We start from the raw sequence: 24,541 nt of genomic DNA on the forward strand, positions 1-24,541 counted from the left end.
ATCAGCAAATACATAAAAGCCACATACAAAGCTATTGTTTCATTGTTGAGAAAACAATCTAGTATTTTAAACAGCTTAATGCTTACATCCAACTAGCGGAAAGGGGAATTTCAAAAAAACAGCTCAGTTGCTAAGGCAGGGGTTCCCACCCAGGAGTCCACAGATCCCTTGGTTAATGGTAGGGGTTCATGGCATAAAAAAGGCTGGGAACCCTTATGCTAATGTCTCAATAACCTACATCTAAGTGCAAATATATCCCACTTGGATGAGTACAAAAATGACGTCAAAATAAAATGCCTGGAGTTTTTCATCACATGAATAGATGGATATAATATCACCAATTAAAATTACAGTACCATATTTTTACAAGATTTCTGGACATTTAGCATTTGGGTTACAATTCAGAACCCTGTTTTTAATTCCAGTATGTTTTGCACAAACACGAGCGATCACCTGCAATTCTTAAAAAATAAACCATTTTCCCCCAAAAAGATTTCTGCTGGCCTTTTCTGGACGTCTTCCAGAGCAGGTCTTTATTTGCAGTCAGTTGCAAAAGCTTTGTCGGAAAACATACCCCTAAGCTTTTGTACTTCAATGATCACAAGATCAGAAAGAACAAAGGCCATTCGCCAGGTGAACATAAGCACACTCATCTCCAGAGATGCCTACAACCCCAAACCCTAGACCTTAAACTTGACAGTGAAATAGAATTCAGATTTAATAATTGTTTTTTCCAAATATTTATAATTTGGTAATTGAGTTCTTACATGTTTTCATGAAGTTTATCAACAGATTGCTGTAGGTAAGTAATAATGTGAGTGACGTGGTCAAGTACTTCACTGCCTGGAAAACTGCCAGCATCTTCAACGCTGTAAAACAAGTACATCAGAATCTCTTCAGACTAACATTTCACTCGTCAATTACTGCTCATTTGTTTTGGAATTGCTGTGACTTCTCAATTACCATCTCCACTAGAATAAATCATAAATCTTTCATTCAATGCAAATTGAATTTCATTCAAATCTTTTACGCCTTCATAAATCAAACCATTAAGTACAGGCACTGGGGTGTTATGTTGAAGTTGTGTAAGTTGTTGATGAGGATTAATCTGGAGTATTGTATGCAGTTCTGGTCACCTACCTACAAGAAAGCCATCAATAAGATTGAAAGAGTGCGGAGAAAATTTACAAGGATGCTGCCAGGAGTTGAGGACCTGAGTTAAAGGGAAAGGTTGAATAGGTTAGAACTTCATTCCATACAGCGTAAGAGAATAAGGATTTGATAGAGGTATTCAAAATCATGAGGGGTATAGATAAGGTAAATGCAAGCAGGTTTTTTCCACTGAGGTTGGGTGAGATTAGGTCATGGGTTGAGGGTGAAAGGTGAAATATTTCAGGAGCGAATCAGGGGAAACTTCTTCACTCGGGGGTGCTGAGAGTGTGGAATGAGCTGCCAGCAGAAGTGGTGGATGTGGGTTCAATTTCAACATCTGAGAAATTTGGATTGGTACATGGATAGGAGAGGTATGGAGGGCTAAAGTCTGGGTGCAAGTCGATAGGACTAGGCAGATTAATAATTCAATATGGACTAGATGGGCCAAAGGGGCTGTTTCTATGCTATAATACTCTATGACCCTAATAAAATCAGTTTGTTTTTTTTTGGTTACTGGCAAATCACACCAGGCAATAAAGATGTTCAATAGCTTTTCCATCTGTTCTTTAATTCCTTGTGATTAACTTAAATTTGTATCCAATTGCCTACATTTTACTGACCAGTTTAAAAGATCTTGAGGCATTTCTCTGGCTACAATCATTCATAAAAATAAAATCATTTATTGGGCTATCCCTTAAACGGTTTTACTACAGGGAAAAAAGGCCTGTAGTAAAAACTTTAAGTTTATTCCTTTACTTCAGTAACACCACAAATATTCACCATCCACTTTTGTATTTATTTTCTAAATAAGAACTGAAGAGAGATAAATTTTAAAATCACTATTTCCTGGAAGAGTCTAAATCCTGCATATTTGATAGTGCCCTTGAAATACACAATGACAAAGTTGTTACCTTAGAAAATCAATTCTTAAACTTTTGCATCCAAGAGACCGTTTCACATATTCCTCTTCCTTTAGAGAGAACACACCTATTTTAGAACACAATAGATTTTCAGAATTAGGGGAAAATAAAAGTTTTATTCCCAATGTAGAGTATAAAGGCATCATTCCAGTTAAAACAACTTTAAAATTTTGTGACTGGCTTTATTGATTTTAGTAGAACAGTAATCTCCACTGTGAATCTACTCAAAAGTGGAGATGAATTTTGGTTGTCAGTAAATCTGTTTCTCAATGAAGGTAATTTTGAGATAAAGAAAATTATACTACATTTCTTCCAGATCTTGTACAATTGGGCTTGTTACTATTTAAACTGATAAACCAAAAATGTTATGGCAAAAGCATTTATTTGCATTATAATAAAAAAAGGATTAAGCGCAGTATCAGAGTATTGATGCAGCAAGTTAGGTACATTTCACCTCCTGCATGTGATTTCACTTGAGTTTTCAGTCTCATTGGACTTATGGAAAGAATATTGAGGATAACAATGGCACATACATTCATCGGGACTGTACTCAAAGGACAACCACACTGTTTATTCATAGAAACAGCACCGACCAAACAAAAAGATTTAGGTTGTGTTTGTGGTTCTGAGTAATTACGTGCTTTTGTTTGAATGCTAACAGAGAGAAAATAAACACATTCAGTTAAAAAAAACACTTCAGAAACCATTTATCCAAGTGAAAAATATCTTTACTGATCACAATGGAAAGACAACCTAAACTTTGATGGGGAGGCTGTTCAGTATAAACCTTAGTGAGAAGTAGTATTAACCTTAAAAGTAAATGCTGTTTGTGATACTTATTTTGCTGCTGTAGCCCATCCACTTCAAGGTTTGACATGTGTAATGCATTCTTCAGCATTCTTTAGAGTTATAACACGTCATTATTTGAGCTACTATTGCCTCTCAGTCAGCTTCAATTAGTCTGACCATTCTCTCAATAACAAGGATTTTTGCCCACAGAATTGCTGCTCCTGATGTTTTTATTTGTGCTTTTTTTTTACTGTTCTGTGTGAAAATCCCAGAAGATAAGCAGTTTGAGATTCTCAAACCACCCTGTCTAGCAGCAACAATCATTCCATGGTCAGTCACTTAATCGCATTTCTTCCCCATTCTGAAGTTTGATCTAAGCAACTGAACCTCTTGACTGTGTCTGCTGTTTTTTTATGCACTGAGCTGCTGCCACAAGATTGGCCGTTTAGATGTTTGCATTAGTGAGCTGGTATACAGGTGTACCTAATAAAGTCACCACTGAGTGCTTTTTTAAGCAATGCTCCTACCCTCTGGTTGCTTTATGTCTGTTGAAGAAGTGATCATCTTACCAATTCTAGATTGTAAATATCCAACAAACATTACTATAGAAATTGCTATTCCTTTATCTCAGTTCCACTGGCTCCACTGCATCTGTTTCCAGGATGAGGGTTTCCTTTCCAGAATATCAGAGGTGTCCTCCTCCTTCAAAGAAAGGGATTTTCCTTCCTCTAATAATTCTTTGCAACTTTCGCCATCTTCAACGGGATCCTACCACCAAACACATCTTTACATCTCCCCCCACCCCACCATCCCAACTCTCTGCAGGGATTGTGCTCTCCATAATTCCCTCCACTTGTCCTTCCTCACTCACCACTCTCCTGGTGTTTATCCCTGCCACTCTCAGGCTGGAAGAGAAATACGTCATATTCTGTCTGGGTGGCCTCCAACCTGACAGCCTGAACGTAGATTTCTTTAACTTCCAGTAATTTCTTCCTCTTCGCTCTTTTTCCATTCCCTATTCTGGCTCCCCTCTTACACCTTTTCATCTCCTCACCTGCCTATCATCTCCCACTAGTGATGCTCCTCCTTCCCTTTGTCCCGTGGTTAACTCTCCTTTCTTAATCAGATTCCTCCTTCTTCCGCTCTTTACCTTTTCCACCAATCACCTCCCAGCTTCTCACTTCACTCCCCCACTCACCTACTTTTCCCTTCAGCTGGCTTCACTTATCACCTCCCAGTTTGTACTTCTTCCCTTCCACCCTCACTTTCTTATTTTGACTTCTTCCTCTTCCTTTCCAGTCCTAATGAAGGGTCTTGGCCCAAAACGCTGACTTTCCTATTCCTTTCCTTAGATGCTGCCTGACCTGTGTTCCTCCAGCATTTTGTGTGTGTTACTCTGAATTTCCAGCACCTGTAGAATCTCTTGTGTTTATAAATTTACTAATACTTTAGAAATTACTCATATAATGTGTAAAACTCTCCAAGGCAATGGATCAGACAGTGATGTCTTCATAATACAAAATCATTAGGTATTTAAACACTAATACATATTTTTAGGGCTTACCATGTCTCAAGGTCTGCAGACAGACGGCCAAGGACGGAATCCCCACAGGCAGTAATTCACACAAAACAGAGAAATGATCATATCTTTCAAAACAAGATAAAAGACAAACAGAAAAATCATTAATGTTTACACTATTTGACTTTATCCAGTTTGTATAAATATTGTTTTGAGATATATTGCAACACATTTGGATGCTATTAAGAATCTCCAACTGGAAATGGGTTAAGTTGTCATTAAACTGAATAAGTAAGTAGATTGAAGAAAAACTATGGTTTATACAATAATGTTTTTCAATTCAGAGGAAACTTAACAACTTTCACAGATTTGTTATTAAGGATGAGGAAAATGAAGCAAGGCAATAATAGTCGATTTAAACACAAAATAATATATATAAATATATCTCAAAAAATAATATAAATATATTAATATATAATAATATATAAATAATACATCTCAATAGTTGAAGAAGGCTGTTAGACAAATGAAACTGACAATAAAACAGCCAGAAAGATTTCAACACATTTGATAATGGTACAAACACTGCAAAAATCAGAGTCCTTGCATACCTCTGCCAACCAGTGAGTGCTATCCCCTGTAAATGAATGGAGTTCCTTGGCAGAGTCTCAGCTACATTCAGCCACTGCAGGTGGTTAGCTAAGTGATAGCTAATTGACGTTAGACATTGAGCTGCACCTGTAGCTCCTTTAAAAGCACTTGCAAACCATATCTGAGAGAATCCCATTCCCTGATACTTTTGTATTTGAAGTACTGTGAAATAAAACAATATCACATTATGAAACATAATCTGGCCTATTCTGCTTAATACAAACACTTACATTTCAGTTTACCACAAATGCAAAATAACGTATGTTTTCGGCCTTGTTGTGGGCAGCAAAACAGATTTACTTTTAGTGACATATTGATTAACATTATTGTACATTTTTTGAAGTTATACATTGGCTGAACTTTTCACAACAAAAACTTACCATTTCCAATATGAGAATAAGTTTTAAAATGCACCAAAGAATGCATGTGTTGTTAATTAAATCAAAATAGCAACTGCAATCTGCAATCATGGAACTGCAGAAATTTCTCCATCTTACTGGTAGAGAAAATTTGATTAGCTTTGCAGTACTCTTCATGAAGGTCTTTTAATAATGAACACAGTAGCACATGAAATAAACATCATCATTCTGATAAAGGATGATGCCATTCCTTGTACAAAAGAGATTTAAAGGGACATTTTATTTTAATTTCCTTGCTACAATATTTCTCTTTTTGGGCTGTAACACGGAATGAATTTACACCTTTTCAGAGTACATGGTTTCAAATCTGAACCACTTCTGCCACTCAATTCATCTTACATCTTTCACAAAATTATGAATATTGAAAATTTTCTAAATAATTTAACTTACACATTTTATGCACATCAAGGTCAGCATTATATACCCAGATCATTGGTTCAACCAGCTGATCTAACATAGATTCTAATAGGAGATAAAAGAAAAGCAGATTATTTAATACATAAATCAAATGGCGAAGACAAAATAACTTCCAAAAAATCTAAATAAAGAATACAAACTTTCCTTAATTTATTATAAAAGGCCAAAATAAATATAAACTTCTAGTTTAATTTTCAATTCATTTGTATTTTAATTCTTTATAGATGCTAATTAAAAACTTGCTGACGTGATCATCCCTTTATCAATATTATTGTTCAATTAGAGCATAAATTCTCAAGGAAAATGTTAGGGTCAATTAAAATGAACAGGTTAATATTAGTTCTCTGAAAAACTATCCACTAATTATAGCAATAAATAGCAAATATGTTTAATAACATTCACTTCATGATTATTTAGGGGATAATATTAAGTATTGAAATATGGATAATTCAAATTATAAAAATATTCTTTTTTAGAATAACCTAAAGATTACCGCTGGCAACAAACCTTTTCCAAGTCCAAGACAAATAACTAGCATATTAATTTAACTTTTATTTCAATGTTAATTTCAAGTATGAATAAACCAAATGAACACAACCATGAGACTGAAAAAATCTTCTGATTTATGCTTATTTATGTATTAAAAATGACTGTACTCTTTGATAATTCTGTTACAATAACCTGCCACTGGATAATCCAATTAAATACCACAAAATGTAAAAGCAAAAGAAAACTCATAAAATAAGGACACATAAGTATTATGCATTACTGGTACTACATTAGGCCAAAATCCACATTTACCTTCGGAATTTATATACAGTCGAAATACTGAGTTATACAATTAATGCAGAAGCCTGTTTATCAAATCAGCAATACTCAGATGCCCCTTAGCATTAACAAGAAACAAGAGGTTATGGGATGAAAGTACAAAAATGATTAAAAATCAAAAGCAGTAAAGAAAACATTGGATGATGATCAAACAGTATGCGGATGAGCAAAAGCACTATGCTGAAACAGAGACCTGCTGAACAAGCCAATAAAACTAAATGTGTATTTTTTATACATTTACCTCCAAACAACCAGTGACAAAACCAGTAATACCTTTAAGTTTATCTGTACTGATATTTCGGAGCATATCGTCCCAAATTATAGGTTTCACACTTGAGTGAGTAGCAATAATGTAGCTTGCAACTGCTTTCACATGAGACGTGAACAGACTACTTTTATTTGTTTGGCCTTGCTCAATCAGTTGCTTGGATTCTTCACCTTCACCAAGGTAATAAACCTAAAGGTAATATTGCAAATTATTAATTTTCATTGCAAAACTGGCTGAACAGCTTCCAAAGAGGAAGAGTCAGAACTTGCCAATGCGTTGCTGATGTAAGTTCATCTTTTCTACGTCTATATACTTGAATTTTGATCACACCAGAGAAAAAAGTAATTTATCCCACTGAGTTTACTTCAGAGTAATTCCATCAGCCCCATCCCTCTACTTGTTTCTCTGTAATCTACCAACCTGCATTCCTCTACCAGCCACCCAGGAGTGGTAATTTACTGTAACTAAGTACTCTACCAACAAGCACATCTTTGGGACTATGTAGGAAACAAGACGACTCACAGTTCCACACAGACAATGCATGTGTCAGGGTCACACCCACGATATTTGAGTTGGGCAACAGCAGCACTAACTGCTGTGTCGCTTATTTGCCTGAAATCCAGTGCCCTTGGCATTCAAAGCAATATATCAAACATTAATGAAACTTAAAAAACAGAATGAGGATTACGAAAGACTTTATTTAAACCTTTCAAGAGTCAAAATCCATTTAACCAAGTTCAATTAATTAAATAAAATACCCTATACTCATGTAACATGCTGTAAAATTTCACTGCTAATGTAATGATTTCCTTGCAGCAACAATATTTGGGTTATGACTAGAGATAATGGGGGCTTGGGAATGTGTGCCATCCAATGAGAGGCATGTTGTTCTTTCTTGTGGGTTTGAGAGAAGGGATTTCGCGGTCTTTTGTCGGGGAGAGATGGAGGGAGAAGACACAAGTGGAGACAGTTGGTAGACCACTGGGTGGAGTAGACTTGGAGCGAGGGTCCGTGACGCTTGGAGGAGGTTGATGGGGAACGAACAAATGGAAACATGAGCTTCAATGTGCACATTAGACTGTTTCATGTGAATGGGCCCTTTTCTTTTTTTTTGTTTCTTTACTAACCTATAGTTAAATTAAGAATTCTAAAGCGCGATCGTTTAATTACATATTGTATACTGTTTGTTATTTCGTGGTACTGATTTGTAACAGGGGAACATATCACGCAGCATCCACCCAAACAAGATTTCTCAAGTTTGGCTGGGCTGGAGGCTGTCTTCCCCTAGATTAAGCCGGTAGCCGAACCCGAAGGTTACACTTAATTCTGGTCTTTTGCAGCTAGTCAGTGAACAGCTAACCTATTGTAAGTGTTGGTGAACTAAATCAAGTTAATGTTAAGCCTGTTGGATTCACTATGGAGTCCCAAGATTACTGTGCAGGCAGAAAATGTTTGGCATTGAGTGGTCTGTAGTTTGGGAACTTCTAGGTTCATATAATAATCCCAAATTTAGTAAAAAATATGTGGAGAAATGCAGACAGCTGCTAGGAAGTTCCAGTCAGCCAGGTTTACAAATTAAACATTAAGCATTGTACATAATCTGTACGTCACGAAACGGAGTACAGGATGGAGGGCCCAGTGGCAAGACAACAAATTTTTTGCTCAACATCAACAAAATGAAGGAGCTGGCCAGAAAATGCAGTGGAGTACACAGCCTTCTCGGTATTAATGGTGCAAAGGTGGAGACGGTTGAGGGGTTTCAAGTACGTAGACACAAATATTCTCCAAAATTTCCCCTGGACAAACCACATGGATGCTACAGCCAAGACAGCACACCAGCACCTTTACTGGAGGATAAGAGGTGACTTAGTAGAGGTGTACAAGCTGATAAGAGTGGAGAGTCAATGCCTTTTTCCCTGGGTGGCAATGGCTAATAGGTGAGGATATTCTTTTAAGGCAAATGGAAGAAAGTTTAGGGGAAATATTAGTGGTGTTTTTATTTAACACAGGGAAGTAAGTGCCTGAAATGCACTGTACTGGGGGTAGTGAGCCCCACCTCTGTTGATCCTGTCTAAACATCTTGACGCTCTGCACAAACAACAATTAACATAATCAGGGGATCTTTTCACCTTTCTCATCAGGCAGAAGATACAAAAGCTTGAAAGCATATACCATTAGAGACTCAGGGTATGTCCACACTACGCCGGATAATTTTGAAAACGAAGCTTTTTCTCTGTCCACACTGAAACGGCGTTTTCATCCCCCGAAAACAGAGATTTTCAGAAACGATCTCCAGAGTGAATAAATCTGAAAATACCTAATATCCATTGTAGTGTAACGGGGTAACTGGAGAGATTTAAAAACGCTGTCATGTCAACACCACAACAACAATACTTTTTCTGCTTCTGCTTGGTACTGTGTAAGCTGTTATAATGCGCAGTCGGTGTGAACGGCGTGAGAGTTAAATTGAGAGGTGAGCTTTTTTGACTATTTAAAAACGCTGTCATTATGTGCTGGAACAGATGGCCGCAGCGCGGCATTTCGTCGTTTTCTTGAACGCAACCACCTAACAATTTCAGAACAGATGGCAACGAGACTGAAGCCAGAAGAGTTAGAAATGTACTCACCAAATACTTTGACTTATAGCTTACTGAATAAATGTACACTCACTTTGCCCTGTTTTCTGTCCTTGCTTGTATGAAGGTGGTTCACCTATTTATACAAGTACTTCTCTGACAATAGACCTGTAACAGCCTAATGTAACATTGTATGGAAATACAAGATAACACTGATGCAGACGTTTTATACATTTAACAAGGTACTTTATTAATGCAACAGAGTTAGTCAGTTTTTCAATGTTCGTCATCAGCTGGGTCATACTGTCTGTGAACTCCCTGTTGGTTGCCTCCATACGCTCCAGTATTGGTCTTTTTTTAGTTTTAAGTCCTCCTGAGTGAGAACCAAGAGCAAGTACTTTTAAGTTTTTCTACTCTGTAACTGGACGAACGCGCACCAAGTATACCGTTTCCTCTTCGCTTGTTTTCTGTGTGTCCTGCGCATGCCCAGTAGGAGGAGATTCACCCAAATATCCGTCTAATGTGGACGGAGATATTTTGAAAAACGCTTAGTGTGTACGCCTGTCGTTTTTACTCGAAACCGGCGTTTTCAAAATTATCCGGCGTAGTGTGGACGTAGCCTAAGTCAATATTTACCCCACTGTTAGCAGAGCCTTACAGTGTTCCAATTTACTTTGTTGTCGCCCTTACAGTCATAGAAAACTTCAACACAGAAACAAGCCCTTTGGCCCATCTACATTATGTCAAACCATTTAAACTGCCAACTCCCATCACCCTCCATACTCCTCCCACCCATGTACCTATCCAAGCTTCTCTAAACAGCGAAATTAATGTAACATCCAACTTCCTGTACTCAATACTGTACTTTGATTTATGGAGGCCAATGTGCCATAAGCTTTCTTTATGACTCTATCTACCTGCGATGCCACTTTCAAGGAATTATGAACCTGTATTCCCAGATCCCTTTGTCCTACCGCATTCCTCAGTACCCTACGGCTTACTGTGTTAGACCTATTCTGGTTGGCCCTCCCAAAGTGCAATATCTCACATTTATCAGCATTAAATTCCACCTGCCATTTTTCCAGCTGATCCAGATCCTTCTGCAAGCTTTGAAAATCTTCCTTGCTGTCCACTACACCCCCATTCTTGATGCAATCCACATATCTGCAGATCTAGTTAACCATATTATTATCCAGATCGTTCCTATAGAAGAGAAACAACAGACTGAGCACTGATCCCTGCAGCACTCCCCTAGTCACAGGCCTCCAGTCAGAGAGGCAACCATCTACTACCACTCTCTGGCTTCTCCCACAAAGCCAATGTCTAATTCAATTTACTACTGCATCTTGAACACCATGTGACTGAACCTTCTTGTCAAATGCCTTGCTGAAGTCCATGGACACCACATCCACTGCCTTGCCTTCATCAGCTTTGCATTTTATTCGTTAACATGCACTGCATTTTTTCTGCAAAGTACAATACTATATTCTGCATTTTTTACTTTTTTCTTCAATATAGTTAAGTATGGCATGATTCATCAGGGTGGCAAAAACAAACCTTTTGCAGTATCTAGGTGTATACGACAATAATAAGCTAAGACCATTATCATTACCTCATCTGATCCAATGTGTATCCATTTTATGTTGTTATGTATTGCCATTATCTGGTCAATCATGGATTTTACTAATTCCATAGACTCTTCTTTGTGTGGATTGAGAGTGTTAGGGAATGCTTTCACTTCGCGAAGGTGAGCAAAAGCTTCATGTTTAAGTACAAACTGTAGGAACAAGTTCAAAAAAGAGAAGAATATCAATGCCAGTAAAACAATAAAGAAATCATTTTAATCACTTTTTTCTCTCACAATTTATTGTATTTCTCAATGAGCAAGATCAAGCTGAAGTGACTGTCCCCACCTTGAAATTCTATTGTGAATGCTTGATAGTTTCAACTTATTTAAGCTGGATTTGGAGATTCATCCTGCTGGCCCTTGAATCCAGTGACTGAACAGCAACTGGGCTGCAGACAGGGAAGATTGGCAAGACCTGGCTAGCTTTAAAGTTCTGATGTATTTTCAGAGATGTTGAATTTAGATTATTACCAAGAGTTGAGGTAAATAATTTTCTAATATTTAAAAATTCTAAATAAAATTAAAAACATAAAAAATTATAATTAAACATGATACAATTAAACTAAAGCAAAATAATGAAAAGGAAATTACATAGCTTCCTATGTCCCCTATCCGTAGGCTCAGCATCCCAAATGAATGCAGGTCTGACCAGTGCACTCCCTGAAAAATAATTCTCTGGAGTTCAGCAAAAGTGCAAAGCGTCAGATACAGAGTTATGTCATTTGATAAATCTAGACTTCCTGCACTTGGAAGTATGAACCGAAATTCAAAACTTACAGACAATGAAATAGTAAATTATCACCTTTTCACATGACCAAAAGTCCAACTACTGAATATATTAAAGATAATTCAGTATTTGAAAGTGTTTCCACAATCTCTACTTAGATGCTTTGACCAATATTACTCTTAAATACCATTTTAAAAATACTACCATGATAAAATTAGGTGTCATTTTATAAATATTTCCTCATTTTCTTCAGGAATTTAATTCTAAATAAACACAAGACTGATTTAAGATATATGTGTTACTATTTTCTTAAACACTTTTGTCAGTAAATTTTTTCATGCATATTTTGCAAATTTTATTAAGTTTCAAAGTACATTATTATCAAAGTACGTATAAATTATACAAACTTGAGAGTTTTCTGCTTACAGGCAGCCACAAAGTAAGAAACCCAAATTAACCCAATTAAAAAAAAAGACCCACACCCAATGCACAGAGACAGAGAGGAAAAAAAACACAAATCATGCAAACAACTGTACAGGTGTCCCCCGCTTTTCGAACGTTTGCTTTACAAAACCTCACTGTTACAAAAGACCTACATTAGTTCCCTGTTTTCGCTAACAGAAGGTGCTTGCACTGTTACGAAAAAAAATCAGTGCGCGCCCTGAGCAGCTGCTCTCCCCCGGATTTGGAACTGCATTCTTGCCGGTATTGCTTAAACACGTTGCATTGAGCAGCCATTAGCAAGATGCGTTCTAAGGTGTCGGAAAAGCCTGAAAGAGCTCGTAAGGGTGTTACACTTAGCGTAAAACTAGACATAATTAAGCGTTTTGATCGTGGTGAACGAAGTAAGGACTAAGTGAGTTTGGCTTGTGGAAGCTGACGAACATGATGTTGAAGAGATTTTGGCATCCCATGACCAAGAACTGATAGATGAAAAACTGATGCAATTGGAAGAGGAAAGGATAACAATCGAAACCCAATTCATTAGCGAAATGAACGTGAAGCAACTGCGTGAGATTTTCACTGCAATGGTAAAGTACGACTTTAACCTTGAAAGGGTACGTAGGTTTAGGGGATATTTGCAGGATGGTTTGAGTGCTTACAAAGAACTGTATGATAGAAAAATGCGTGAGGCTCAGCAGTCAAGCAAGCCTTCCACATCAGCCCCAACAGACGACGAACCTCGACCTTCGACGTTTAGGCGGGCAGTCATAGGAGAAGATGAGCTGCCTGCCCTAATGGAAACAGACGATGAGATGACACCCCAGTGTCCCACCACCCCAACACCCAGGCCGTGGACAGATACCGATTCGCGGAGAATGCAGTGGTAGCCGGGAGGGACACAGCACATCTTTAAGGAAAAAAGCAGAAATAAACATGCTAATTAATTAGGTGCCGCCCAACACGTAATTGTCCGCCCAGATCAGAGGCAATGTAATCGACAATCGCCTCTGATCCGGGCCGACATTTATGTGCCGGGCAGCACCTAATTAATTAGCATGTTTATTTCAGCTTTTTTCTTAAAGATGTGCTGGATGCCTCCTGGCTACCGCTGTATCCCTGCATGCTTCATGGATCGGTATCGGTCGGTGGCCCAGAGGGTGGGGGCCACTGCACCACCCCAACCTGCAACGACTCAGCTTAACACCATCATCAGTGTGCTCAGCGCTGTCCCGATTCCGGTAAGTGATACTACACTGTACATACATTATTTCTACTTTATATAGGCTGTGTATTTTTATGTGTTATTTGGAATGATTTGGCAGCTTCATAGCTTAAAGGTTACTGGACAGAGTGTTATTGACAACAGTGCTTGCGTGAGATTTTCCGGCGAGAGCGCTTGCGTGAGATTTTCGCTACAGAGAACAGTACCGGCAATGATTGTGGAAAAGTATTTCTACCTTATATAGGCTGTGTATTTATCATATCATTCCTGCTTTTACTATATGTTACTGTTATTTTAGGTTTTATGTGTTATTTGGCATGATTTGGTAGGTTATTTTTGGGTCTGCCAACGCTCACAAAATTTTCCCATATAAATAAATGGTAATTGCTGCTTCGCTTTACGACATCTCGGCTTACGAACCGTTTCATAGGAACGCTGTACCTTTGGATAGCAGGGGAAACCGTATTCAGAACCAAACTGAGTCCAGAGTAGGCACATAACCTCAGTTTCAGTTCATCACAGTGCGGCAAATTGCTGTGAAGCTTGCAGACACAAAGCACAGAGGAGCCAGAGCAGTCTCACAGCCTCAGTCCCTTGGAGTGGAGTACACTTCACTACAGAGTGAGCGGAATCAGCCCAACCCTCACTTCTGGTCCTGACACTTTGCCTTTTCAGTCTAACTCAGTTGGTGTTTAAAATCACCCAAACACCAGGTCATACCCTACACTAGGACCTGGGCCCTGCTGCAGCAATACACTCTGGGCCTGTGGCCACAAATACCTTTACATTTCCTTTTGTCTCTAAACTCACCTCCATGTGGCCGAAGGTTTGCACTAATGGAATTATTTCAAACTTCAGTGTCTTGGCCAGAACCATAAGATCTTTGATGTCTGAAGGACTGCAATGTAGAATGCATTTCTTTATTGAAAATTCTCACACAACATAGTTCAACATAACTTCTCAGTTCTCATCTCCTACAGAGCTGGTTGAACTTAATCAAATTGTTAAATAACCTGCAACAGAATAATGAGACAATCTACTTCACAGAAGAAACATGCAAGACCTCTATAGGTATTTCACACAATCACTGACATGTGACTTTGCTGCATGCCTGCTCCAGAATAGAACACGGCTTTCTGCTGTATGCATGTTTGACCTTTTGTACTAACCATCTAATCTGCTACTTTTCGTTTTGGAAGGTGCAATTTATCCATGCACACGAATGGCAGAGCAAGTTGAGTATATAATTCTTAACTAAAAGGAAAGGATTTATTAAATTCTGCAGTAAATTTACTTTACTCCACTTAACTCTCAATAGTTACCATACACTCAATTTCATATTAAGCACCACAGCTTGGGTATTATTGTTTGTACATCTCAAAGAAACTGGACAAAATATAAAATGGGGGAGACAGATTTGAGAGCATGTGCTTTGAGGTTTTTTATGTGCCTTTGAACATATTCATATTATAACATATAGTCATATCAGGAAATCAATTAGTCCATCTGCTTCATGAGCATTTAAATATAATAATTTATTTTAGGAAAGGAAACAACACAGAAGAATGAAATAGTAACTTACTTATTATTTGCAATAAAGAAAGAAGGGCTGCTAACACAGTGTAACTGAGTTTACCTTATGAAATCCACAATGTATAAAGTGCAAGGAAGTGCATGTCATAGAATACTGAGAAAACAGACATTGCTTTCACCTGGCAGATCACATAATTGCTGGTATGCAACTTCCGGGACATATGAGTTATGCATACTGTGCTACTTCTAAGGTGACGTGGTGATGTGAACTGCGTGCACAGTTGTGAATACAATCAAATGACAACAAACACTTTAGCAAGGCCTTTGACAAGGCCCTGAATGGGAGGTTGGTCAAGAACGTTCAGTCGCTTGCCATTCAGGATGAGGGAGTAAATTGGCTTTGCGTGAGAAACCAGAGAGTGGTAGTAGATGGTTGCTTCTCTAACTGGAGGTCTATGACTAGTAGCGTGCCGCAAGGAAGGTGCTTGCTGCATTGATATTTGTCATTTATATTAATGACCTGGATGATAGTGTAGTAAACTAGATCAGCAAATTTGTGGATGGGGCATAGTGGACAGCGAGGAAGGCTATCAAAGGTTGCAGTGGGAGCTGGACTAGCTTGGAAAATGGGTTGAAAGATGGAAGGTGGAATTTAATGCAGACAAATGCGAGATGTTGTACTTTGGGAGATCAGACCAGGGTAAATAGAACTTACACTGCAAGCGGTAGGGCACTGAGGAATACAGAAAAACAATGAGATCGGGGAATAAAAATCCAGAATTCCTTGAAAGTGGCATCACAGTTAGATAGGGTTAAACACATCTTTTGGCACATTGGCTTTCATAAATCAGAGTATTGAGTACAGGAATTGGGATGTTATGTTGAAGTTGTAAAAGACGTTGGTGAGACCTAATTTGGAGTATTGTGTGCAGTTCTGGTAATCTACCTACACAAAAGGCCAATAAGGTTGAAAGAATGCAGAGAAAATTTACAAGAGTGTTGCCAATACTTGAGAAACTAAGTTATAGGGAAAGGTTGAATAGGTTAGGACTTTATTCTCTAGAGAGCATAAGAGCATAGGAGAATGAGGGGAGATATGGTAGAGGTATGCAAAATGATGGGGGGTATAGGCTTTTTCCACTGAGGCTGGATGAGATTAGCACTAGAGGTCATGGGGGGTGGGGGTTGGCTTTTTCCACTGAGGCTGGATGAGATTAGCACTAGAGGTCATGGGGGGGGGGGGGGGTTGGCTTTTTCCACTGAGGCTGGATGAGATTAGCACTAGAGGTCATGGTTTCAGGGTGGAAGGTGAAATGTTTAAGGGGCACATGAGGAGGAACATCTTCACTCAGAGGCTGGTGAGCGTGTGGAATGAGCTGCCAGTGGAAGTGGAGAATGTGGACTCCATTTCAACACTTATGAGAAATTTGGATAGGTACATGATGGAAATACGCAGAAGAACAGTTTGGCACAAACAAACAGGCCGAACATCCTCTTTCTGTGCTGTAGAGTCCCATGTCTCTATAACTCAAATGCATTGCAAAGAGGATTGTGACCTTGTTTTATAAAGGAATGTAATAAATTAAACAATTAGAATTAGTTTTGCGTTAAATTAATTTCACATCTTAAACACTTTTTATTTGTAATCTCTTTTTAGTTACAAGATATTGCTTTGGTTTACTACACTATTTTATGGTAAAGCAGAAAAAATTATTTCTACTAACAAAACATTATTGTACTTGTATAACAGTCACCTGTAAGCATTTGGAGACTTTAAAACTTGTAGCTTTCCCTCATATGGAAACATATCTTCATATTCCAGGAGAATACCATCTGCACCAAGGTCTGCAAACAGAGGAAAGATCTACGAAAAGAAAGTCTGCAATGGACCTGCTTCATTCTATATCTTAAAGCCTTAATCAAAAATGTTTGGACTATGACATGTTAAAATTCTGTTCAACAATTCCTTCCTGTAATGTTTTGATATCTTAAATAATAGAGAAAAGTGGGATAAGTCATTTACAAGTGGGGTAAGTTACAAGTGCATTTAAGGAAACAAGGTTTTAAACTCCTAATACCGACTATCTTGCTGGCAAATGTGCAGTCTCTGGTGAATAAAATCGATGATCTCAGAGCTAGGGTACTGAATCAGAGGGACATTAGGACCGCGTGTGTCCTTTGTTTCACAGAATCCTAGTTAACCCCTTCTGTACTGGATGCAGCAATTTAGTTTGATGGGTTCACTATTCACTATCAGGATTGATCTATAGAGTCTCCCAAAAGCAGAGGTGGAGGAGTATGCCTCATGATCAGCTCTTCTTGGTGCACAAATATACTAGTACTGTCCCAATTCTGCTCACCAGACCTGGAATATCTAGCATTTAAGTGCCATCCTTTTTACCTACCACAGGAGTTCTCCAGGGTCATTTTGGTAGCATTATACATTCAACCTGAGGCCAATGTCAATCAGGCTTTAGATGATCTGAGCAATGGGATCAACATGTATGAAACAGCTCATCCTAACGTCTTCACCATTGTTCTGAGAGATTTTAACCAGTCCAGACTGGAAAAAAGAAATCACTAGAGCAATTGCCATCAACAGATCACTTACAATACCAGAGGAAACAGCACACTGGACCATTGCTACACCACCATCAAGAATGCCTACTGTGCTATTCCATGCCCTCACTTTGGGAAGTCTGATCACCTGGCTGTACTTCTACTCCCTGAGTATAGGCAGAGACTGAAGACTGCAGCACCAGTAGTGAGGACCAAGAAGGTATGGATAAGGGAAGTACAGGAGCGCCTACAAGACTGCTTTGAATTGGTGGACTGGACTGTACTCAGGGATTCACCTTTGAATCTGCAGTTGTTACCGACTTCATTAAAACCTGTGTGGATGAGTGTGTGCCTATAAAGACTTACTGCACATTCCTAAACCAAAAGCCGTGGATGAACCAGGAGGTACATTGTCTGCTGAAGGCTAGATCTATGGCATTCAAGTCTGGTGATCCAGGCCTGTACCAGAAAACCAGGTATGATCTATGTTAGGGGTATTTCAAGGGCGAAGAGACAATTTCGAATGAGGTTGGAGGCAACATCGGATGCACGACAACTCTGGCAGGGCTTGCAAGACATTACTTCCTACAAGGTGAAACTCAATAGCATAAATGGCAACGATGCTTCAGTACCAGATGAACTCAATGCCTTCTATGCCCGCTTTGTACAGCTGTGAAGATCCTTGCTGCACCTGATGACCCTGTGATCTCTGTCTCAGAGACCGATGTTAGGCTGTCTTTAAAAGAGAGTGAACCCTCGCAGAGTGGAAGGTCCTGATGGAGTACCAAGCAAAGCTCTAAAAACCTGTGCCACCCAACTGGCTGGAGTATTCAAGGACATTTTCAACCTCTCACCGCTATGGGCGGAAGTTCCCACTCGCTTCAAAAAGGCAACAATTATACCAGTGCTTAAGAAGAATAACATAAGCTGCCTTAATGACTTATCGCCCAGTAGCATCCACATCTACAGTGATGAAATGCTTTGAGAGGTTGGTCATAACTAGACTGAATCCCTGCCTCAGCAAGGACCTGGACCTGTTGCAACTTGCCTATCGCCACAATAAATCAACGGCAGATGCAATCTCAATATCTCTTCACACGGCTTTAGACCACCTGGACAACACAAACACCTGTGTCAGAATGCTGTTCATAGACTATAGGTCAGCATTTAAAACCATCATTCTCACAATCCTGATTGAGAAGTTGCAGAACCTGGGGCTCTGTACCACCCTCTGCAATTGGATCCTTGACTTCCTAATCGGAAGATGACAATCTGTGCAGATTGGTGATAACATCTCCTCCTTGCTGACGATTAACACTGGTTCACCTCAGGAATGTGAGCTTAGCCCACTGCTCTACTCTCTATATACCCATGACAGTGTAAGGCATAGCTCAAATACCATCTATAAATTTGAAGACGTTACAACCATTGTTGGTAGAATCTCAGGTGGTGACGAGAGGGTGTACAGGAGTGAGATATGCCAACTAGTGGAGTGGCGCCACAGCAACAACCTGGCACTCAACATCAGTAAGACGAAAGAGCTGATTGTGGACGTTAGGAAGGGTAAGACGAAGGAACACATACCAATCGTCATAGAGGGATCAGAAATGGAGACAGTGAGCAGTTTCAAGTTCCTGGGTGTCGAACTAACCTGGTCCCAACATACTGATGCAGTTATAAAGGCGGCAAGACAGCAGCTATACTTTATTAACAATTTGAAGAGATTTGGTTATGTCAACAAATACACTCAAAAACTCCTATAAATGTACCATGGAGAGCATTCTGACAGGTTACGTCACTGTCTAGTATGGGGGGGGTGGGGAGCTACTGCACAGGACTAAAAGAAACTGCAGAGGGTTGTAAATTTAGTCAGCTGCATTTTGGGTACTAGCCTCCAAAGTACGCATGACCTCTTCAAGGAGCGGTGTCTCAGAAAGGAAGCGTCCATTATTAAGGGCCTCCAGAACCCAGGCATGCCCTTTTCTCACTATTACCATCTGGTAGGAGGTACAGAAGCCTGAAGGTACACACTCAGTGATTCAGGAACAGCTTCTTCCCCTCTGTACCCGATCCCTAAATGGACATTGAACCTTGGACACTACCTCACTTTAAAAAAAATAAATAATTTTTTTGCACGATTTAAGATCTATTCAATGTAAGTATACTGTACTCTATAAAGTATATGGAATAAGATTTATTATTTTCTATTATTAGTTTGTTTTATTTTTATTCTTCTATATTATGTATTTCATTGAACTGCTGCTACTAAGTTAACAAATTTCAACTCATGCTGGTGATAATAAAAACCTGATTCTGACTTAATTTGACCATCATTTAAAAAAAATGGCATAAATTTTAGCACATTGATGAAAGAAAAATGAAGGTTATGGGTGATGTTGGAGGGAAGGGTTAGCGATCTTGGAGTAGGGTTAAACGGACAGTACAACTTAGTGGGCTGAAGACTCTACTGTGCTGAACTGTTCTACTATGTTCTAAATTTAAAGTACCTTTTAACATTAGAAAGAGAACATTTTTAAGATTCAGATCTTATAACAATAAAATTCAGATTATTGTAGTTTTATTGCAGATAAAATGCATTTATTTCGGCCTGTTTTATCTAATGCAGTGAGGATTAAATTATGCTAGTTGGAATTTAGCAATAAGAGCAGAACATTAACCAATGTGCCCAATTTACTGTCTTTCCTATCTTTTCTAAGACAGGACATCCGCCTTTACATACTTTAAATGGTGACTTGACTTGCAGTTTTATCTACAGTCTAATCACAGCTGACAAGTAGTTGCCCATGACAACACTTTCCTAAACACTCAAATATTACTCAGTTATATTTTATTTTACTGTGTCAAATTAATTACAGTACTAGAATCTTAGAACTTTGCAGCATTAAAGGATTCTACCAAGTACTTTGTTCCACATCCTTCTAGCAGTTTAAATATTTAAATAACTCATTTTAAAGCTGTAAGCACCAAATATAATCAACATTTGAGCATCCACAAGCCTCTGAAGTCTTAAAAATCCAAAGATTTACTTCGTTTTGTGTGAAGGTTTGTTACCTGCTCTCAGTTTACATATCAATACTCCTTATACTCCTTATTGTTATAGATACTCCAGCCAGCTTCAACAGCTTCTTGTGATCTATTTACCAATCCCCTTCAAATTATTACATCTCATTACAATTTCTCACTCTTATAAACTTGAATGAGTATTGGCCAAACATACTGAATGTTTCCACATAGGATATCTCCCTTACATCAGTAACTAAATGAACCATCACTTTACCAACAAGATGGTGATCTTGACTTCAAACGAAAAGAGCCCCAATTCCTGTAATCTATCCTACATAAAACTGTTAAAATAAGTAACCTTCTCATCCAATCCTCTCTAGGACTTAATACATCCAAAACTTGATACCACATTTTAAATACTGTTTCATCAATTAGACAACATCTTTCACCGCCCAAACATAACTAAACAATAACTAACTTCTTGGAAGTTTAGAGTGACCTTTTGTTATACTACTAAGTCATTATTAAATACAAAAAATCCATCATTATGTTTATTAAAGTACCTCGCGTAAGTAGGAGATCTTAGGTGGCGCGCCTTTCAAATCCAGATGAACTAATTTTAAACCTAGTTGTGGAGGTTTATGCATTTTAACATCCGCTTCCATTGGTTTATCCCCTTGACCATCTGCCATTTTTCAACCAATTTAGGGCAATATACTACCTGAAGGAAATAAAATAAAATAATTTTCATGCACTGGCTTACTTTCATCCAAACTGTACAAAACATGGCCTTGTGCACAATTCATGGCTGCAGCAACTCCTTCAAAAATGTTGTTAGTCTTTTAAATATTCAAGGATTAATGCAATATTGAAATTTGCACCATTATACCAATTAGCTAGTTGATTGTTCCACATTCAATTAAATATTACAGACTTTGAAACAATTCGATCAGATGATAAAATGGAGCACAAATACATTATGACCAATTTTCTGATCCAAAATATTATAACTACGTAATCTTCAATTGATGACTAGGTTTTATACATAATAGGGAAAGTGTCCATGTTTCAAGCTGACAAACTAAAATTCAAATTAAAATGGTTGTGGGGACTTGCACATGAATCAGTGCATACAGATGCACTTCAAGACAAGAGTAATAATTCACTGTAAGATAACAGGCAAAATAAATACGATATCATCAGTGGCCACTTTACTAGCTACAGCTGCTCTTTAATGCAAATATTTAATTAGACAATCATGTGACAGCAAGTCAATGTATAAAAGCATGCAGACATCGTCAAGAGGTTCAGTTATTGTTCAGACCAAATATCAGAATGGAGAAGAAATGTGATCTAAGTGACTGACTGTGGGATGAATGTTGGTGCCAGATAGGGTGATTTGAGTATCTCTGAAACGGAGGATCTCCGGAGATTTTCACATACAAGTCTCTAGCTTACAGATTGGTGTGAGAAACAAAAGCATTGATTGAGAGGCAATTCCGTGGGCAAAAATGTCTTGTTAATGAGACATATTAGAGAAGAACGGCCAGACAGGTTCAAGAAAACAGGATGGCAACAGTAACTAAAATAACCACCTGTTAGAACAGCGGTGTACAGAAGAGCATCTCTGAATGCACATGTCAAACCTTGAAGTGGATGGACTACAGCAGCAGAAGATCACACCAGGTTTCACTCCTACATCTAATAAGGTGGCCATTGAGTGTATGCTTTAATTATAAGTGAGCTGGAATATGGATTTTGGAATTTCAGATAAAGGGTGTTCAACCTGCACTACCTCAATACACAAACGAATTGATCTGTATTAACAGTATGCAATGCAAGCTTTTCACTGTATAGTACTATGCAATAGGTACATATACATAGCCAAGCAACACACACAAAATGCTGGAAGAGCTCAGCAGGCCAGGCAGCATCTTTGGAAAAACAGTACAATCCACGTTTTGGGCTGAGACCCTTCCGCAGGACTGTAGAAAGAAAAAGGTGAAGAGTAGGTTTAAAAGGTGTGGGGAGGGGAGAAAAAACACAAGTGATGCCTGAAGAAGGAGGGATGAAATAAAGAGCTGAGAAATTGATTGGTGAAAGAGATACAGGGCTGGAGAAGGGAGAATGTGATAGAGAACCAAAGGCTAAGGAAGAAATAATCCCTTTCCCCTCTCTCACCTTATCTCCTTGCCCACCCATCACCTCCCTCTGGCACTCCCCCCCCAACTTTTCTTTCTTCCATGACCTTCTGTCCTCTTCTATCACTCCTTCTCCAGCCCCCTATCTCTTTCACCAATCAACTTCCCAGCTCTTTACTTCATCCCTCCCCCTTCATGGAAATCCAAGCAACACACACAAAATGCTGGAGGAACTCAGCAGGCCAGGCAGCATCTATGGCAACGAGTACTGTTGATATTTCAGGCCGAAACCTGGACTGTTTTGGCTCGAAACGTCAACTGTACTTTTTTTCCATAGATGCTGCCTGGCCTGCTGAGTTCCTCCAGCATTTTGCATGTGTTGCTCACCTATCACCTTGTGTTTCTCTCTCCCCTCCCCCATCTTTAAAATCTACTCCTCAGCTTTTCTTCTCCAGTCTGGCCAAAGGGTCTTGGCCCAAAACATCGACTGTATTCTTTTCCATAGATGCTGCCTGATCTGCTGAGTTCCTCCAGCATTGTGTGTGTGGCTTGGATTTCCAGCATCTGCATATTTTCTCTTGTTTGTGAATATGTATCGCCAAGGTGTGTAAGATTTTTGCAGTACTGTAAAAACCTTATATTGCATGGTACCTCTACTGCAAAAAAAATTATGATGCGAGTGATGATAAACCTAATTCTGATATGGGACTCTACTGTGTGTGGATTGAGAGGGGGAAGGAGCTCAGGGAGAGGGGAGTCATGGTTGGGAAAAGGGGAAGAGAGGAATGGGAATGGGAAGCACCAGAGACACATTCTGTAATGTTCAATAAACTAATTATTTGTAATCAAATGACCTAGCCTGTGCCTCGGGGCTGGGAGTCTGCACCCACACCACTCCCCTTTGGCACTCCTTCACTGCCACCTGTCTCACATACCTCTGACAGTGCTCCATCATTACCATTCCCATCGTAGTTTGCTCCTGGCAGATTTGCATACTCGCTCTCTGCTCTACGTTGACAAATCAGTGCAACAATCTCTAGTTATTTAGGTGCCTAAGACTTTTGCGGTGTACTGTATCTCGGTACATGTGACAACAAAAGGAATTCCAATTTGTTTTCCTTTCGAGAATATGCCAGTCAATCCCCTGAATACCAGATATACACCAATAGTCCAGATACGCCCTTTAAACACTAGCCATACAATTTAAAGCCTCCCAAAAGGTCCACGAACACAAGTAAATGGGAGAAAACATACCTTCTCAGGGTAAGCAGGGCAGGGCAGAGGAAATAATAAATACCCCCCCCCCCCAATCGATTAGAACCCTCTTTATTGACGGACCACTAGACTGATGGTTCAGACTTCCCAGTGATGACCGGGCTGGACCCGAGCGTGAGGTTTCTGAAGGGAGAAACCCCGCCCTCAGGCTGCAGCACAGTATTGCGCCTCGGCCTGGTGCCGGAGCTCGGCCGCCCGAATCCCAGGCCGGTGTTGGGACGTTCCCCCTCCCACTTCGGCCGCCTGTATCCCTGCTCGGTGTTGGGACGTTCCCCCTCCCACTTCGGCCGCCTGTATTCCTGCCCGGTGTTGGGACGTTCCCCCTGCCCCCCCACCTCCTTGCCATGTCGGCGCTTCGCAGAGCAAGTTCGAGAAGGGCAGAGGAAAGGGGAGGCCGCAGTCCGCACGTTGACCAGGCCCGGCCCAGGTAGGCGGAGCGGCGTTGAGAAA

The 24,541-nt window shown here is 39.4% G+C and overlaps 2 protein-coding genes across 8 annotated transcripts in view; one reads left to right on the forward strand and one right to left on the reverse strand.

Annotated features, from left to right (window-relative positions):
* Nucleotides 1-24,541, reverse strand: part of LOC134360233 (hexosaminidase D-like) — a 29,385-nt gene that overhangs the window by 2,502 nt on the left and 2,342 nt on the right. For 4 of the 7 annotated variants that reach the window (XM_063074325.1, XM_063074323.1, XM_063074322.1 and 1 more), the window contains exons 2-11: nt 21,239-21,396; nt 16,847-16,956; nt 14,370-14,457; nt 11,152-11,316; nt 6,969-7,152; nt 5,841-5,912; nt 4,992-5,193; nt 4,426-4,508; nt 2,064-2,139; nt 768-869 (exon numbers count right to left, since the gene is read on the reverse strand). In XM_063074325.1, coding sequence (XP_062930395.1) covers nt 768-869; nt 2,064-2,139; nt 4,426-4,508; nt 4,992-5,193; nt 5,841-5,912; nt 6,969-7,152; nt 11,152-11,316; nt 14,370-14,457; nt 16,847-16,956; nt 21,239-21,367 — 1,211 coding nt within the window. In that variant the 5' untranslated portion in view covers nt 21,368-21,396. Of the gene's footprint in view, nt 1-767; nt 870-2,063; nt 2,140-4,425; nt 4,509-4,991; nt 5,194-5,840; nt 5,913-6,968; nt 7,153-11,151; nt 11,317-14,369; nt 14,458-16,846; nt 16,957-21,238; nt 21,397-24,070; nt 24,168-24,541 lie in introns of those variants that run through there. The other 3 variants (XM_063074324.1, XM_063074329.1, XM_063074330.1) reach the window with 3 other exon arrangements.
* The window catches only part of uts2r2 (urotensin-2 receptor 2), a 111,263-nt gene continuing 110,968 nt past the window's right edge, over nt 24,247-24,541 (forward strand). Inside the window, exon 1 of the mRNA XM_063074333.1 lies at nt 24,247-24,518. Coding sequence (XP_062930403.1) covers nt 24,436-24,518 — 83 coding nt within the window. The 5' untranslated portion in view covers nt 24,247-24,435. The remainder of the gene's footprint in view (nt 24,519-24,541) is intronic.

This window comes from Mobula hypostoma, chromosome 22 (assembly GCF_963921235.1).
Source record: "Mobula hypostoma chromosome 22, sMobHyp1.1, whole genome shotgun sequence".
Lineage (NCBI taxonomy): Eukaryota > Metazoa > Chordata > Chondrichthyes > Myliobatiformes > Myliobatidae > Mobula > Mobula hypostoma.